This window comes from Pecten maximus, chromosome 1 (genome assembly GCF_902652985.1).
Source record: "Pecten maximus chromosome 1, xPecMax1.1, whole genome shotgun sequence".
Lineage (NCBI taxonomy): Eukaryota > Metazoa > Mollusca > Bivalvia > Pectinida > Pectinidae > Pecten > Pecten maximus.
In genome coordinates, this window is record NC_047015.1 from 6,889,045 (window position 1) to 6,904,425 (window position 15,381).

General features: G+C 34.9%; 1 protein-coding gene across 5 annotated transcripts in view; it reads left to right on the forward strand.

Moving 5' to 3' along the window:
- Nucleotides 1-15,381, forward strand: part of LOC117323482 (probable E3 ubiquitin-protein ligase HERC4) — a 68,147-nt gene that overhangs the window by 9,750 nt on the left and 43,016 nt on the right. For all 5 annotated transcript variants that reach the window (XM_033878742.1, XM_033878733.1, XM_033878766.1 and 2 more), the window contains exons 7-9: nucleotides 1,285-1,376; nucleotides 2,974-3,104; nucleotides 4,180-4,420. In XM_033878742.1, the coding sequence (XP_033734633.1) occupies nucleotides 1,285-1,376; nucleotides 2,974-3,104; nucleotides 4,180-4,420 (464 nt within the window). The remainder of the gene's footprint in view (nucleotides 1-1,284; nucleotides 1,377-2,973; nucleotides 3,105-4,179; nucleotides 4,421-15,381) is intronic.

A 15,381-nucleotide genomic window follows, 5' to 3' on the forward strand; every position in this document is an offset into this window, starting at 1 on the left:
AAACCTACCATTAAGTATAGCTAGAGTGATGAGTATATGGGTGAAACTACCATTAAGTATAGCTAGAGTGATAAGTATATGGGTGAAACTACCATTAAGTATAGCTAGAGTGATGAGTATATGGGTGAAACTACCATTAAGTATGGCTCAAGTGATGGATTATGACTGATGAGTATATGGTGAAACCTACCATTAAGTATGGATCAAGTGATGAATGATGAGTATATGGGTGAAACCTACCATTAAGTATAGCTAGAGTGATGAGTATATGGGTGAAACTACCATTAAGTATAGCTAGAGTGATGAGTATATGGGTGAAACTACCATTAAGTATGGCTAAAGTGATGAGTATATGGGTGAAACTACCATTAAGTATGGCTCAAGTGATGGATTATGACTGATGAGTATATGGTGAAACCTACCATTAAGTATGGATCAAGTGATGAATGATGAGTATATGGGTGAAACCTACCATTAAGTATGGCTCAAGTGATGGATGATGACTGATGAGTATATGAGTGAAACCTACCATTAAGTATGGCTTGAGTGATAACTATAGGGGTGAATCCATTTTGTTCTGAACTCACATGAAGTCAGTATCCCTGATTCAGTGGAATGCATGATCTTGTATTACATTCAAGGTCACAGGGGTCAAATATGTTAAAATCTTTTAAATGGCTTCTTCTCAATAACCAAAAGGTCTAGGAAGGTGATATATGGCCTGTATCATGCTTGGATGAAGGGCTTCCAAGTTTGTTCAAATGAATAACCTTGATCTACAGTCAAGGTCAAGGGGGCAAATATGTTAAGATCTATAAACAATTATTTCTTGATAGCCAAGAGACTCCTGAGACCTGATATTGTGCCAATAGAATGCTAGAATGAAGGCTTACAAAATTTACTTACATGAATAAACCTAGCTAGCCTATGATTTAATAAAGTGGTGATCAGCACCAGTTAGTATCTGCATATAATCTGACCTAGATCAACTTTAAAGTCTAGAATCAGGTGAGCAATTCAGGCCCATATTTGTTTGAACAAAAGATGTACCTGGAAAATTTTGAAAAACTGCTGGAAAAGTGCTTGAATGTTGATGCAAAAAATCTACAAACCTTGCTGTAGCTACACATGTATTGGGTATTTTTGAAATAATTTGTAATCCAAAACATATTTTACATATAAGACAAAGGACAGTGAAGTCATCCTAATCATTAATGACCTTGGTACTTCAATAAATAGTGCAATGTTTGATAGTGATGTATGTATATATGTACTATGTTTCAGACCATTCCCATCCAATGCTTTGTAAGTCATTGAGAGGACAGAAAGTAAAGCATATATCTTGTGGAGACGACCATACAGCTGTTTTAACACAGGTAACACTTAATTACTTAGCATGTCTGTGAGGACGTTAGTGTACTATAACATTTACCTATCAGTTGGAATTTCTCTTGTAGCTAGTTATTTAACACTGGTTCAATCTTCACGGCCGAAGAAATTTTACACCGCCATTGATCGTCTCCATGTTTATATCTTTCTGGACTTTTATGTCATTTTTGTGTCGCCTTGAAAAGGTGACATATAGGTATTACTATGTCGGCGTCGGCGGCGTTGTCATCCGCACAATGGTTTCTGTGCAATAACTTGAGTTCCCTTGGCCAATCAAAGTCAAACTTCATACAGTGCTTCCTTACCAAAAGCGCTTGCTTGGATTTGCTTTTCAGGTCCAAAGGTCAAAGGTCAAGGTCACTGTTTCTATTAAAAGAAAATTGGTTTCCATGCAATAATTTGTTCCCTTCAGCCAATCAAACTCAAACTTCACACAGTGCTTCCTTACCAAAAGTGCTTGCTTGGGATTGCTTTTCAGGTTCAAAGGTCAAAGGTCCTTGCTACTTTAAATAGAAAATAGGTTTGCTTGCGAAAATTTGAGATCCCTTGGGCCAATCAAACTCAAACTTGATGCATTGCTTTCTTATAGGAAGTGCTTGCTTGTTTTAAAATTCAAATCCTAGCTTGCTGTGCAGGCGACACATCCACTTCCATGGAATTCTTGTCTTAATTAAATTAAACTTTATCTACAGGAAAATAACCTCTGCTAAATAAACTATATCTTCCCTAATAATGCTTATCAAGAAAATTATCTTAGTCCTCAAAATCAGCCTCACTGCAGAACACGTATTTTCGTATTCATGTTACAGTTGTTTTGATTGGTTGAGCCAGCTCATAGTTTAAGCTGTCAGCCAATTAAATGTATCGTTTGTACAGCTCTCAGCTTTCACAAACAACGGAATTTATTCTAATATGTAGAAACAAATCAAATTGAAATATGGACATAAGGAATCGAGAATCGAATATAGTTTAAAGATGCAGCAAAAACGTAGACAAAAAAGTTGTTATTATAATATAGCTTAAAGTATGAAGCCATGATTACTGAAATATCCAGGTGAACGATGAAGGCCCTATGGGCCTCTTGTTAATGACCATACTGATAAGTTTCCATCTGATGACCATCTGAAAACATTTATTAGTGAGATTTTACTGAAAATGGAAAAGTTAGTGTTCTCCCTATTGTAAGTCTTCATAGTTAGATGACCATTTAGACCCATAGATGACCATTTAGACCCATGGGCCTCTTGTTTGAGTTGTCCTGGCAAGAGAAAACTTTTTTTTTTTAATTGAAATTTTAAGCTTTGATGACTTTAAATCGTCTGTCAGTATGGACATGAAATATCAGTTATTCAGATCTACATATGCAACAAAAACCAAAAATTCAATAAATAAAAAACAAATACTAACAAAATGCAATAATGATGATTTGCTTTCATTGTTTTCAAAGTAGATTCTGTGAACATTGGCAAACAAATTTTAGCATTCACTGAAATCTTCTTGTGTTTAAAAAAAAAGAAGAAAGATGAAGAAAATTAATCCAATGAAGCTGATGATTACATAACCTGTTTAATTATGTGCTGATAGGAAGGTGGCGTGTTTACGTTTGGTGCTGGCGGATATGGACAGCTTGGTCACAACTCCACTGACAATGAAATCCTTCCTAAGAAAGTAGTGGAACTCATGGGGAGCAAAGTCACACAGATAGCATGTGGCAGGTACATATACATATCACTTACTACTACTTATCATACTGATTGAATTAAAACACTGATTTACAAAGAGAAGTGATGTAGATATTGTGATTTGATGAGCTCACGTCAGTTTTTTTTTATTAATTTCAACTGTTTACAGTACATGTATATAAACTGCAAACAAAACAATACAATATATGATATACAGACACAGTAGCAGAATATGTCATATTACAATTGTCTACAGTTTCCTTTTCAAAATTACTGCATTACTATTATCTATTATTCTGCCCTTAATTTGTGTTCTCAAAGTGCATATTTAAGTCAGACATACCACAACTTAAGTTACATTCATATATCACTCTCAGAATACATTTATCTATTGATCTCAGAATACATTTATCTATTGATCTCAGAATACATTTATCTATTGATCTCTGAATACATTTATCTATTGATCTCTGAATACATTTATCTATTGATCTCAGAATACATTTATCTATTGATCTCAGAATACATTTATCTATTGATCTCTGAATACATTTATCTATTGATCTCTGCATACATTATCTATTGATCTCAGAATACATTTATCTATTGATCTCTGAATACATTTATCTATTGATCTCAGAATACATTTATCTATTGATCTCTGAATACATTTATCTATTGATCTCTGAATACATTTATCTATTGATCTTTGAATACATTTATCTATTGATCTCTGAATCCATTTATCTATTGATCTCAGAATACATTTATCTATTGATCTCTGAATCCATTTATCTATTGATCTCAGAATACATTTATCTATTGATCTCTGAATCCATTTATCTATTGATTTCTGAATACATTTATCTATTGATCTCTGAATACATTTATCTATTGATCTCAGAATACATTTATCTATTGATCACACATTACATTTATCTATTGATCTCAGAATACATTTATCTATTGATCTCAGAATACATTTATCCATTGATCACACATTACATTTATCCATTGATCACACATTACATTTATCCATTGATCTCACATTACATTTATCAATCATTTACATATGAGTAGATGATACTGTACCTGGATTTTGTTACAGACGGCACACATTGTCCTATGTACCTAACAGTGGTAGAGTATATGCCTTCGGTTTGGGTGGTAGTGGACAGCTGGGGATCGGAGTTCCTGGCAATAAAACTATTCCCTTTCCTATACATGGAGCCTTTGCTTCTGGAGAGGGAAAATGCACATCGGAAGTGATGGATCACGACCAGCCATTACTAGTCAAAGAAATACATGCTGGTGGTGACCACTGTTTTATAATTGCTGCCTTTCCATTGGTTAGTAAAAACTTGTATTCCATACCACTGCTTGGCATGACAATGACTTATCATAATATAGTATTATAATTGTATACTGGTGTTGTGTAACGCAGTACTCTGTAGTATTATAATTGTATACTGGTGTTGTGTACCTCAGTACTCTGTAGTATTATAATTGTATACTGGTGTTGTGTACCTCAGTGCTGTGTAGTATTATAATTGTATACTGGTGTTGTGTACCTCAGTACTCTGTAGTATTATAATTGTATACTGGTGTTGTGTACCTCAGTACTCTGTAGTATTATAATTGTACACTGGTGTTGTGTACCTCGGTACTCTAGTATTATAATGGTATACTGGTGTTGTGTACCTCAGTACTCTGTAGTATTATAATTGTATACTGGTGTTGTGTATCTCGGTACTCTGTAGTATTATAATTGTATACTGGTGTTGTGTACCTCAGTACTCTTTAGTATTATAATTGTATACTGGTGTTGTGTACCTCAGTATTCTGTGGTATTATAATTGTATACTGGTGTTGTGTACCTCAGTACTCTGTGGTATTATAATGGTATACTGGTGTTGTGTACCTCAGTACTCTGTAGTATTATAATTGTATACTTGTGTTGTGTACCTCAGTATTCTGTGGTATTATAATTGTATACTGGTGTTGTGTACCTCAGTATTCTGTGGTATTATAATTGTACACTGGTGTTGTGTACCTCAGTACTCTGTAGTATTATAATTGTACACTGGTGTTGTGTACCTCAGTACTCTGTAGTATTATAATTGTATACTGGTGTTGTGTACCTCATTACTCTGTAGTATTATAATTGTACACTGGTGATGTGTACCTCAGTACTCTGTAGTATTATAATTGTACACTGGTGATGTGTACCCCAGTAATCTGTAGTATTATAATTGTACACTGGTGTTGTGTACCTCAGTATTCTGTGGTATAATAATTGTACACTGGTGTTGTGTACCTCAGTACTCTTTAGTATTATAATTGTACACTGGTGTTGTGTACCTCAGTACTCTTTAGTATTATAATTGTACACTGGTGATGTGTACCTCAGTACTCTTTAGTATTATAATTGTACACTGGTGTTGTGTACCTTGGTACTCTGTAATATTATAATTGTATACTGGTGATGTGTACCTCAGTACTCTTTAGTATTATAATTGTATACTGGTGTTGTGTACCTCGGTACTCTAGTATTATAATGGTATACTGGTGTTGTGTACCTCGGTACTCTGTAGTATTATAATTGTATACTGGTGTTGTGTACCTTGGTACTCTGTAGTATTATAATTGTACACTGGTGTTGTGTACCTTGGTACTCTGTAGTATTATAATTGTACACTGGTGTTGTGTACCTCAGTACTCTTGTATTATAATTGTATACTGGTGTTGTGTACCTCAGTGCTGTGTAGTATTATAATTGTATACTGGTGTTGTGTACCTCAGTACTCTGTAGTATTATAATTGTATACTGGTGTTGTGTACCTCGGTACTCTAGTATTATAATGGTATACTGGTGTTGTGTACCTCGGTACTCTGTAGTATTATAATTGTATACTGGTGTTGTGTACCTTGGTACTCTGTAGTATTATAATTGTACACTGGTGTTGTGTACCTTGGTACTCTGTAGTATTATAATTGTACACTGGTGTTGTGTACCTTGGTACTCTGTAATATTATAATTGTACACTGGTGTTGTGTACCTCAGTACTCTTGTATTATAATTGTACACTGGTGTTGTGTACCTCAGGACTCTGTGGTATTATAATGGTATACTGGTGTTGTGTACCTCAGTACTCTTGTATTATAATTGTATACTGGTGTTGTGTACCTCAGTACTCTTGTATTATAATTGTATACTGGTGTTGTGTACCTCAGGACTCTGTGGTATTATAATGGTATACTGGTGTTGTGTACCTCAGTACTCTGTAGTATTATAATTGTATACTGGTGTTGTGTACCTCGGTACTCTGTAGTATTATAATTGTACACTGGTGTTGTGTACCTCAGTACTCTTGTATTATAATGGTATACTGGTGTTGTGTACCTCAGTGCTGTGTAGTATTATAATTGTATACTGGTGTTGTGTACCTCAGTACTCTGTAGTATTATAATGATATACTGGCGTTGTGTACCTCAGTATTCTGTGGTATTATAATTGTACACTGGTGTTGTGTACCTCACTACTCTGTAGTATTATAATTGTACACTGGTGTTGTGTACCTCAGTACTGTGTAGTATTATAATTGTATACTGGTGTTGTGTACCTCAGTATTCTGTGGTATTATAATTGTACACTGGTGTTGTGTACCTCACTACTCTGTAGTATTATAATTGTACACTGGTGTTGTGTACCTCAGTACTCTGTGGTATTATAATTGTATACTGGTGTTGTGTACCTCAGTACTCTGTAGTATTATAATTGTATACTGGTGTTGTGTACCTCAGTACTCTGTAGTATTATAATTGTACACTGGTGTTGTGTACCTCAGTACTCTGTAGTATTATAATTGTATACTGGTGTTGTGTACCTCAGTACTCTGTAGTATTATAATTGTATACTGGTGTTGTGTATCTCGGTACTCTGTGGTATTATAATGGTATACTGGTGTTGTGTACCTCGGTACTCTGTAGTATTATAATTGTACACTGGTGTTGTGTACCTCAGTACTCTGTAGTATTATAATTGTATACTGGTGTTGTGTACCTCAGTACTCTGTAGTATTATAATTGTATACTGGTGTTGTGTACCTCAGTACTGTATGGTATTATAATTGTACACTGGTGTTGTGTACCTCAGTACTCTGTAGTATTATAATTGTATACTGGTGTTGTGTACCTCAGTACTCTGTAGTATTATAATTGTACACTGGTGTTGTGTACCTCAGTACTGTATGGTATTATAATTGTACACTGGTGTTGTGTACCTCAGTACTCTGTAGTATTATAATTGTATACTGGTGTTGTGTACCTCAGTACTCTGTAGTATTATAATTGTATACTGGTGTTGTGTATCTCGGTACTCTGTGGTATTATAATTGTATACTTGTGTTGTGTACCTCAGTACTGTATGGTATTATAATGGTATACTGGTGTTGTGTACCTCAGTACTCTGTAGTATTATAATTGTACACTTGTGTTGTGTACCTCAGTACTGTATGGTATTATAATGGTATACTGGTGTTGTGTACCTCAGTACTCTGTAGTATTATAATTGTACACTGGTGTTGTGTACCTCAGTACTCTGTAGTATTATAATTGTATACTGGTGTTGTGTACCTTGGTACTCTGTAGTATTATAATTGTACACTGGTGTTGTGTACCTCAGTATTCTGTGGTATTATAATTGTACACTGGTGTTGTGTACCTCAGTACTCTTTAGTATTATAATTGTACACTGGTGTTGTGTACCTCAGTACTCTTTAGTATTATAATTGTACACTGGTGATGTGTACCTCAGTACTCTTTAGTATTATAATTGTACACTGGTGTTGTGTACCTTGGTACTCTGTAATATTATAATTGTATACTGGTGATGTGTACCTCAGTACTCTTTAGTATTATAATTGTATACTGGTGTTGTGTACCTCGGTACTCTAGTATTATAATGGTATACTGGTGTTGTGTACCTCGGTACTCTGTAGTATTATAATTGTATACTGGTGTTGTGTACCTTGGTACTCTGTAGTATTATAATTGTATACTGGTGTTGTGTACCTCAGTATTCTGTAGTATTATAATTGTATACTGGTGTTGTGTACCTCAGTACTCTGTAGTATTATAATTGTATACTGGTGTTGTGTATCTCGGTACTCTGTGGTATTATAATGGTATACTGGTGTTGTGTACCTCGGTACTCTGTAGTATTATAATTGTACACTGGTGTTGTGTACCTCAGTACTCTGTAGTATTATAATTGTATACTGGTGTTGTGTACCTCAGTACTCTGTAGTATTATAATTGTACACTGGTGTTGTGTACCTCAGTATTCTGTGGTATAATAATTGTACACTGGTGTTGTGTACCTCAGTACTCTTTAGTATTATAATTGTACACTGGTGTTGTGTACCTCAGTACTCTTTAGTATTATAATTGTACACTGGTGATGTGTACCTCAGTACTCTTTAGTATTATAATTGTACACTGGTGTTGTGTACCTTGGTACTCTGTAATATTATAATTGTATACTGGTGATGTGTACCTCAGTACTCTTTAGTATTATAATTGTATACTGGTGTTGTGTACCTCGGTACTCTAGTATTATAATGGTATACTGGTGTTGTGTACCTCGGTACTCTGTAGTATTATAATTGTATACTGGTGTTGTGTACCTTGGTACTCTGTAGTATTATAATTGTACACTGGTGTTGTGTACCTTGGTACTCTGTAGTATTATAATTGTACACTGGTGTTGTGTACCTCAGTACTCTGTAGTATTATAATTGTATACTGGTGTTGTGTACCTCAGTACTCTGTAGTATTATAATTGTATACTGGTGTTGTGTACCTCAGTGCTGTGTAGTATTATAATTGTATACTGGTGTTGTGTACCTCAGTACTCTGTAGTATTATAATTGTATACTGGTGTTGTGTACCTCAGTACTCTAGTATTATAATGGTATACTGGTGTTGTGTACCTCGGTACTCTGTAGTATTATAATTGTATACTGGTGTTGTGTACCTTGGTACTCTGTAGTATTATAATTGTACACTGGTGTTGTGTACCTTGGTACTCTGTAGTATTATAATTGTACACTGGTGTTGTGTACCTCAGTACTCTTGTATTATAATTGTATACTGGTGTTGTGTACCTCAGTGCTGTGTAGTATTATAATTGTATACTGGTGTTGTGTACCTCAGTACTCTGTAGTATTATAATGATATACTGGCGTTGTGTACCTCAGTATTCTGTGGTATTATAATTGTACACTGGTGTTGTGTACCTCACTACTCTGTAGTATTATAATTGTACACTGGTGTTGTGTACCTCAGTACTGTGTAGTATTATAATTGTATACTGGTGTTGTGTACCTCAGTATTCTGTGGTATTATAATTGTACACTGGTGTTGTGTACCTCACTACTCTGTAGTATTATAATTGTACACTGGTGTTGTGTACCTCAGTACTCTGTGGTATTATAATTGTATACTGGTGTTGTGTACCTCAGTACTCTGTAGTATTATAATTGTATACTGGTGTTGTGTACCTCAGTACTCTGTAGTATTATAATTGTACACTGGTGTTGTGTACCTCAGTACTCTGTAATATTATAATTGTATACTGGTGTTGTGTACCTCAGTACTCTGTAGTATTATAATTGTATACTGGTGTTGTGTATCTCGGTACTCTGTGGTATTATAATGGTATACTGGTGTTGTGTACCTCGGTACTCTGTAGTATTATAATTGTACACTGGTGTTGTGTACCTCAGTACTCTGTAGTATTATAATTGTATACTGGTGTTGTGTACCTCAGTACTCTGTAGTATTATAATTGTACACTGGTGTTGTGTACCTCAGTACTGTATGGTATTATAATTGTATACTGGTGTTGTGTACCTCAGTACTCTGTAGTATTATAATTGTATACTGGTGTTGTGTACCTCAGTACTCTGTAGTATTATAATTGTATACTGGTGTTGTGTATCTCGGTACTCTGTGGTATTATAATTGTATACTTGTGTTGTGTACCTCAGTACTGTATGGTATTATAATGGTATACTGGTGTTGTGTACCTCAGTACTCTGTAGTATTATAATTGTACACTTGTGTTGTGTACCTCAGTACTGTATGGTATTATAATTGTATACTGGTGTTGTGTACCTCAGTACTCTGTAGTATTATAATTGTACACTGGTGTTGTGTACCTCAGTACTCTGTAGTATTATAATTGTATACTGGTGTTGTGTACCTTGGTACTCTGTAATATTATAATTGTACACTGGTGTTGTGTACCTCAGTATTCTGTGGTATTATAATTGTACACTGGTGTTGTGTACCTCAGTACTCTTTAGTATTATAATTGTACACTGGTGTTGTGTACCTCAGTACTCTTTAGTATTATAATTGTACACTGGTGATGTGTACCTCAGTACTCTTTAGTATTATAATTGTACACTGGTGTTGTGTACCTTGGTACTCTGTAATATTATAATTGTATACTGGTGATGTGTACCTCAGTACTCTTTAGTATTATAATTGTATACTGGTGTTGTGTACCTCGGTACTCTAGTATTATAATGGTATACTGGTGTTGTGTACCTCGGTACTCTGTAGTATTATAATTGTATACTGGTGTTGTGTACCTCAGTATTCTGTAGTATTATAATTGTATACTGGTGTTGTGTACCTCAGTACTCTGTAGTATTATAATTGTATACTGGTGTTGTGTATCTCGGTACTCTGTGGTATTATAATGGTATACTGGTGTTGTGTACCTCGGTACTCTGTAGTATTATAATTGTACACTGGTGTTGTGTACCTCAGTACTCTGTAGTATTATAATTGTATACTGGTGTTGTGTACCTCAGTACTCTGTAGTATTATAATTGTACACTGGTGTTGTGTACCTCAGTACTGTATGGTATTATAATTGTACACTGGTGTTGTGTACCTCAGTACTCTGTAGTATTATAATTGTATACTGGTGTTGTGTACCTCAGTACTCTGTAGTATTATAATTGTATACTGGTGTTGTGTATCTCGGTACTCTGTGGTATTATAATTGTATACTTGTGTTGTGTACCTCAGTACTGTATGGTATTATAATGGTATACTGGTGTTGTGTACCTCAGTACTCTGTAGTATTATAATTGTACACTTGTGTTGTGTACCTCAGTACTGTATGGTATTATAATGGTATACTGGTGTTGTGTACCTCAGTACTCTGTAGTATTATAATTGTACACTGGTGTTGTGTACCTCAGTACTCTGTAGTATTATAATTGTATACTGGTGTTGTGTACCTTGGTACTCTGTAATATTATAATTGTACACTGGTGTTGTGTACCTCAGTATTCTGTGGTATTATAATTGTACACTGGTGTTGTGTACCTCAGTACTCTTTAGTATTATAATTGTACACTGGTGTTGTGTACCTCAGTACTCTTTAGTATTATAATTGTACACTGGTGATGTGTACCTCAGTACTCTTTAGTATTATAATTGTACACTGGTGTTGTGTACCTTGGTACTCTGTAATATTATAATTGTATACTGGTGATGTGTACCTCAGTACTCTTTAGTATTATAATTGTATACTGGTGTTGTGTACCTCGGTACTCTGTAGTATTATAATTGTATACTGGTGTTGTGTACCTCGGTACTCTGTAGTATTATAATTGTATACTGGTGATGTGTACCTCGGTACTCTGTAGTATTATAATTGTATACTGGTGTTGTGACTTCAGTATTCTGTAGTATTATAATTGTATACTGGTGTTGTGTACCTCAGTACTCTGTAGTATTATAATTGTATACTGGTGTTGTGTACCTCAGTATTCTGTGGTATTATAATTGTACACTGGTGTTGTGTACCTCACTACTCTGTAGTATTATAATTGTACACTGGTGTTGTGTACCTCAGTACTCTGTGGTATTATAATTGTATACTGGTGTTGTGTACCTCAGTACTCTGTAGTATTATAATTGTATACTGGTGTTGTGTACCTCGGTACTCTGTAGTATTATAATTGTATACTGGCGTTGTGTACCTCAGTACTCTGTAGTATTATAATTGTATACTGGTGTTGTGTACCTCGGTACTCTGTAGTATTATAATTGTACACTGGTGTTGTGTACCTCAGTACTCTGTGGTATTATAATTGTATACTGGTGTTGTGTACTTCAGTTCTCTGTGGTATTATAATTGTATACTTGTGTTGTGTACCTCAGTACTGTATGGTATTATAATGGTATACTGGTGTTGTGTACCTCAGTACTCTGTAGTATTATAATTGTACACTGGTGTTGTGTACCTCAGTACTCTGTAGTATTATAATTGTATACTGGTGTTGTGTACCTTGGTACTCTGTAATATTATAATTGTACACTGGTGTTGTGTACCTCAGTACTCTGTAATATTATAATTGTACACTGGTGTTGTGTACCTCAGTACTCTGTAGTGTTATAATTGTACACTGGTGTTGTGTACCTTGGTACTCTGTAATATTATAATTGTACACTGGTGTTGTGTACCTCAGTACTCTGTAGTATTATAATTGTATACTGGTGTTGTGTACCTCAGTACTGCATGGTATTATAATGGTATACTGGTGTTGTGTACCTCAGTACTCTGTAGTATTATAATTGTATACTGGTGTTGTGTACCTCAATACTCTGTGGTATTATAATGGTATACTGGTGTTGTGTACCTCAGTACTCTGTAGTATTATAATTGTATACTGGTGTTGTGTACCTCAGTACTCTGTAGTATTATAATTGTACACTGGTGTTGTGTACCTCAGTACTCTGTAGTATTATAATTGTATACTGGTGTTGTGTACCTCAGTACTCTGTAGTATTATAATTGTACACTGGTGATGTGTACCCTCAGTACTCTGTAGTATTATAATTGTATACTGGTGTTGTGTACCTCGGTACTCTGTAGTATTATAATTGTATACTGGTGTTGTGTACCTCAGTACTCTGTAGTATTATAATTGTACACTGGTGTTGTGTACCTCAGTACTGTATGGTATTATAATTGTACACTGGTGTTGTGTACCTCAGTACTCTGTAGTATTATAATTGTATACTGGTGTTGTGTACCTCAGTACTCTGTAGTATTATAATTGTATACTGGTGTTGTGTATCTCGGTACTCTGTGGTATTATAATTGTATACTTGTGTTGTGTACCTCAGTACTGTATGGTATTATAATGGTATACTGGTGTTGTGTACCTCAGTACTCTGTAGTATTATAATTGTACACTTGTGTTGTGTACCTCAGTACTGTATGGTATTATAATGGTATACTGGTGTTGTGTACCTCAGTACTCTGTAGTATTATAATTGTACACTGGTGTTGTGTACCTCAGTACTCTGTAGTATTATAATTGTATACTGGTGTTGTGTACCTTGGTACTCTGTAATATTATAATTGTACACTGGTGTTGTGTACCTCAGTATTCTGTGGTATTATAATTGTGCACTGGTGTTGTGTACCTCAGTACTCTTTAGTATTATAATTGTACACTGGTGTTGTGTACCTCAGTACTCTTTAGTATTATAATTGTACACTGGTGATGTGTACCTCAGTACTCTTTAGTATTATAATTGTACACTGGTGTTGTGTACCTTGGTACTCTGTAATATTATAATTGTATACTGGTGATGTGTACCTCAGTACTCTTTAGTATTATAATTGTATACTGGTGTTGTGTACCTCGGTACTCTAGTATTATAATGGTATACTGGTGTTGTGTACCTCGGTACTCTGTAGTATTATAATTGTATACTGGTGTTGTGTACCTCGGTACTCTGTAGTATTATAATTGTATACTGGTGTTGTGTACCTCAGTATTCTGTAGTATTATAATTGTATACTGGTGTTGTGTACCTCAGTACTCTGTAGTATTATAATTGTATACTGGTGTTGTGTACCTCAGTATTCTGTGGTATTATAATTGTACACTGGTGTTGTGTACCTCACTACTCTGTAGTATTATAATTGTACACTGGTGTTGTGTACCTCAGTACTCTGTGGTATTATAATTGTATACTGGTGTTGTGTACCTCAGTACTCTGTAGTATTATAATTGTATACTGGTGTTGTGTACCTCGGTACTCTGTAGTATTATAATTGTATACTGGTGTTGTGTACCTCAGTACTCTGTAGTATTATAATTGTATACTGGTGTTGTGTACCTCGGTACTCTGTAGTATTATAATTGTACACTGGTGTTGTGTACCTCAGTACTCTGTGGTATTATAATTGTATACTGGTGTTGTGTACTTCAGTTCTCTGTGGTATTATAATTGTATACTTGTGTTGTGTACCTCAGTACTGTATGGTATTATAATGGTATACTGGTGTTGTGTACCTCAGTACTCTGTAGTATTATAATTGTACACTGGTGTTGTGTACCTCCGTACTCTGTAGTATTATAATTGTATACTGGTGTTGTGTACCTTGGTACTCTGTGGTATTATAATTGTACACTGGTGTTGTGTACCTCAGTACTCTGTAGTATTATAATTGTACACTGGTGTTGTGTACCTCAGTACTCTGTAGTGTTATAATTGTACACTGGTGTTGTGTACCTCGGTACTCTGTAAGTATTATAATTGTACACTGGTGTTGTGTACCTCAGTACTCTGTAGTATTATAATTGTATACTGGTGTTGTGTACCTCAGTACTGTATGGTATTATAATGGTATACTGGTGTTGTGTACCTCAGTACTCTGTAGTATTATAATTGTATACTGGTGTTGTGTACCTCAATACTCTGTAGTATTATAATGGTATACTGGTGTTGTGTACCTCAGTACTCTGTAGTATTATAATTGTATACTGGTGTTGTGTACCTCAGTACTCTGTAGTATTATAATTGTACACTGGTGTTGTGTACCTCAGTACTCTGTGGTATTATAATTGTATACTGGTGTTGTGTACCTCAGTTCTCTGTAGTATTATAATTGTACACTGGTGATGTGTACCCTAGTACTCTGTAGTATTATAATTGTATACTGGTGTTGTGTACCTCGGTACTCTGTAGTATTATAATTGTATACTGGTGTTGTGTACCTCAGTACTCTGTAGTATTATAATTGTACACTGGTGTTGTGTACCTTGGTACTCTGTAGTATTATAATTGTATACTGGTGTTGTGTACCTCAGTACTCTGTAGTATTATAATTGTATACTGGTGTTGTGTACCTCAGTACTCTGTAGTATTATAATTGTACACTGGTGTTGTGTACCTCAGTACTCTGTAGTATTATAATTGTATA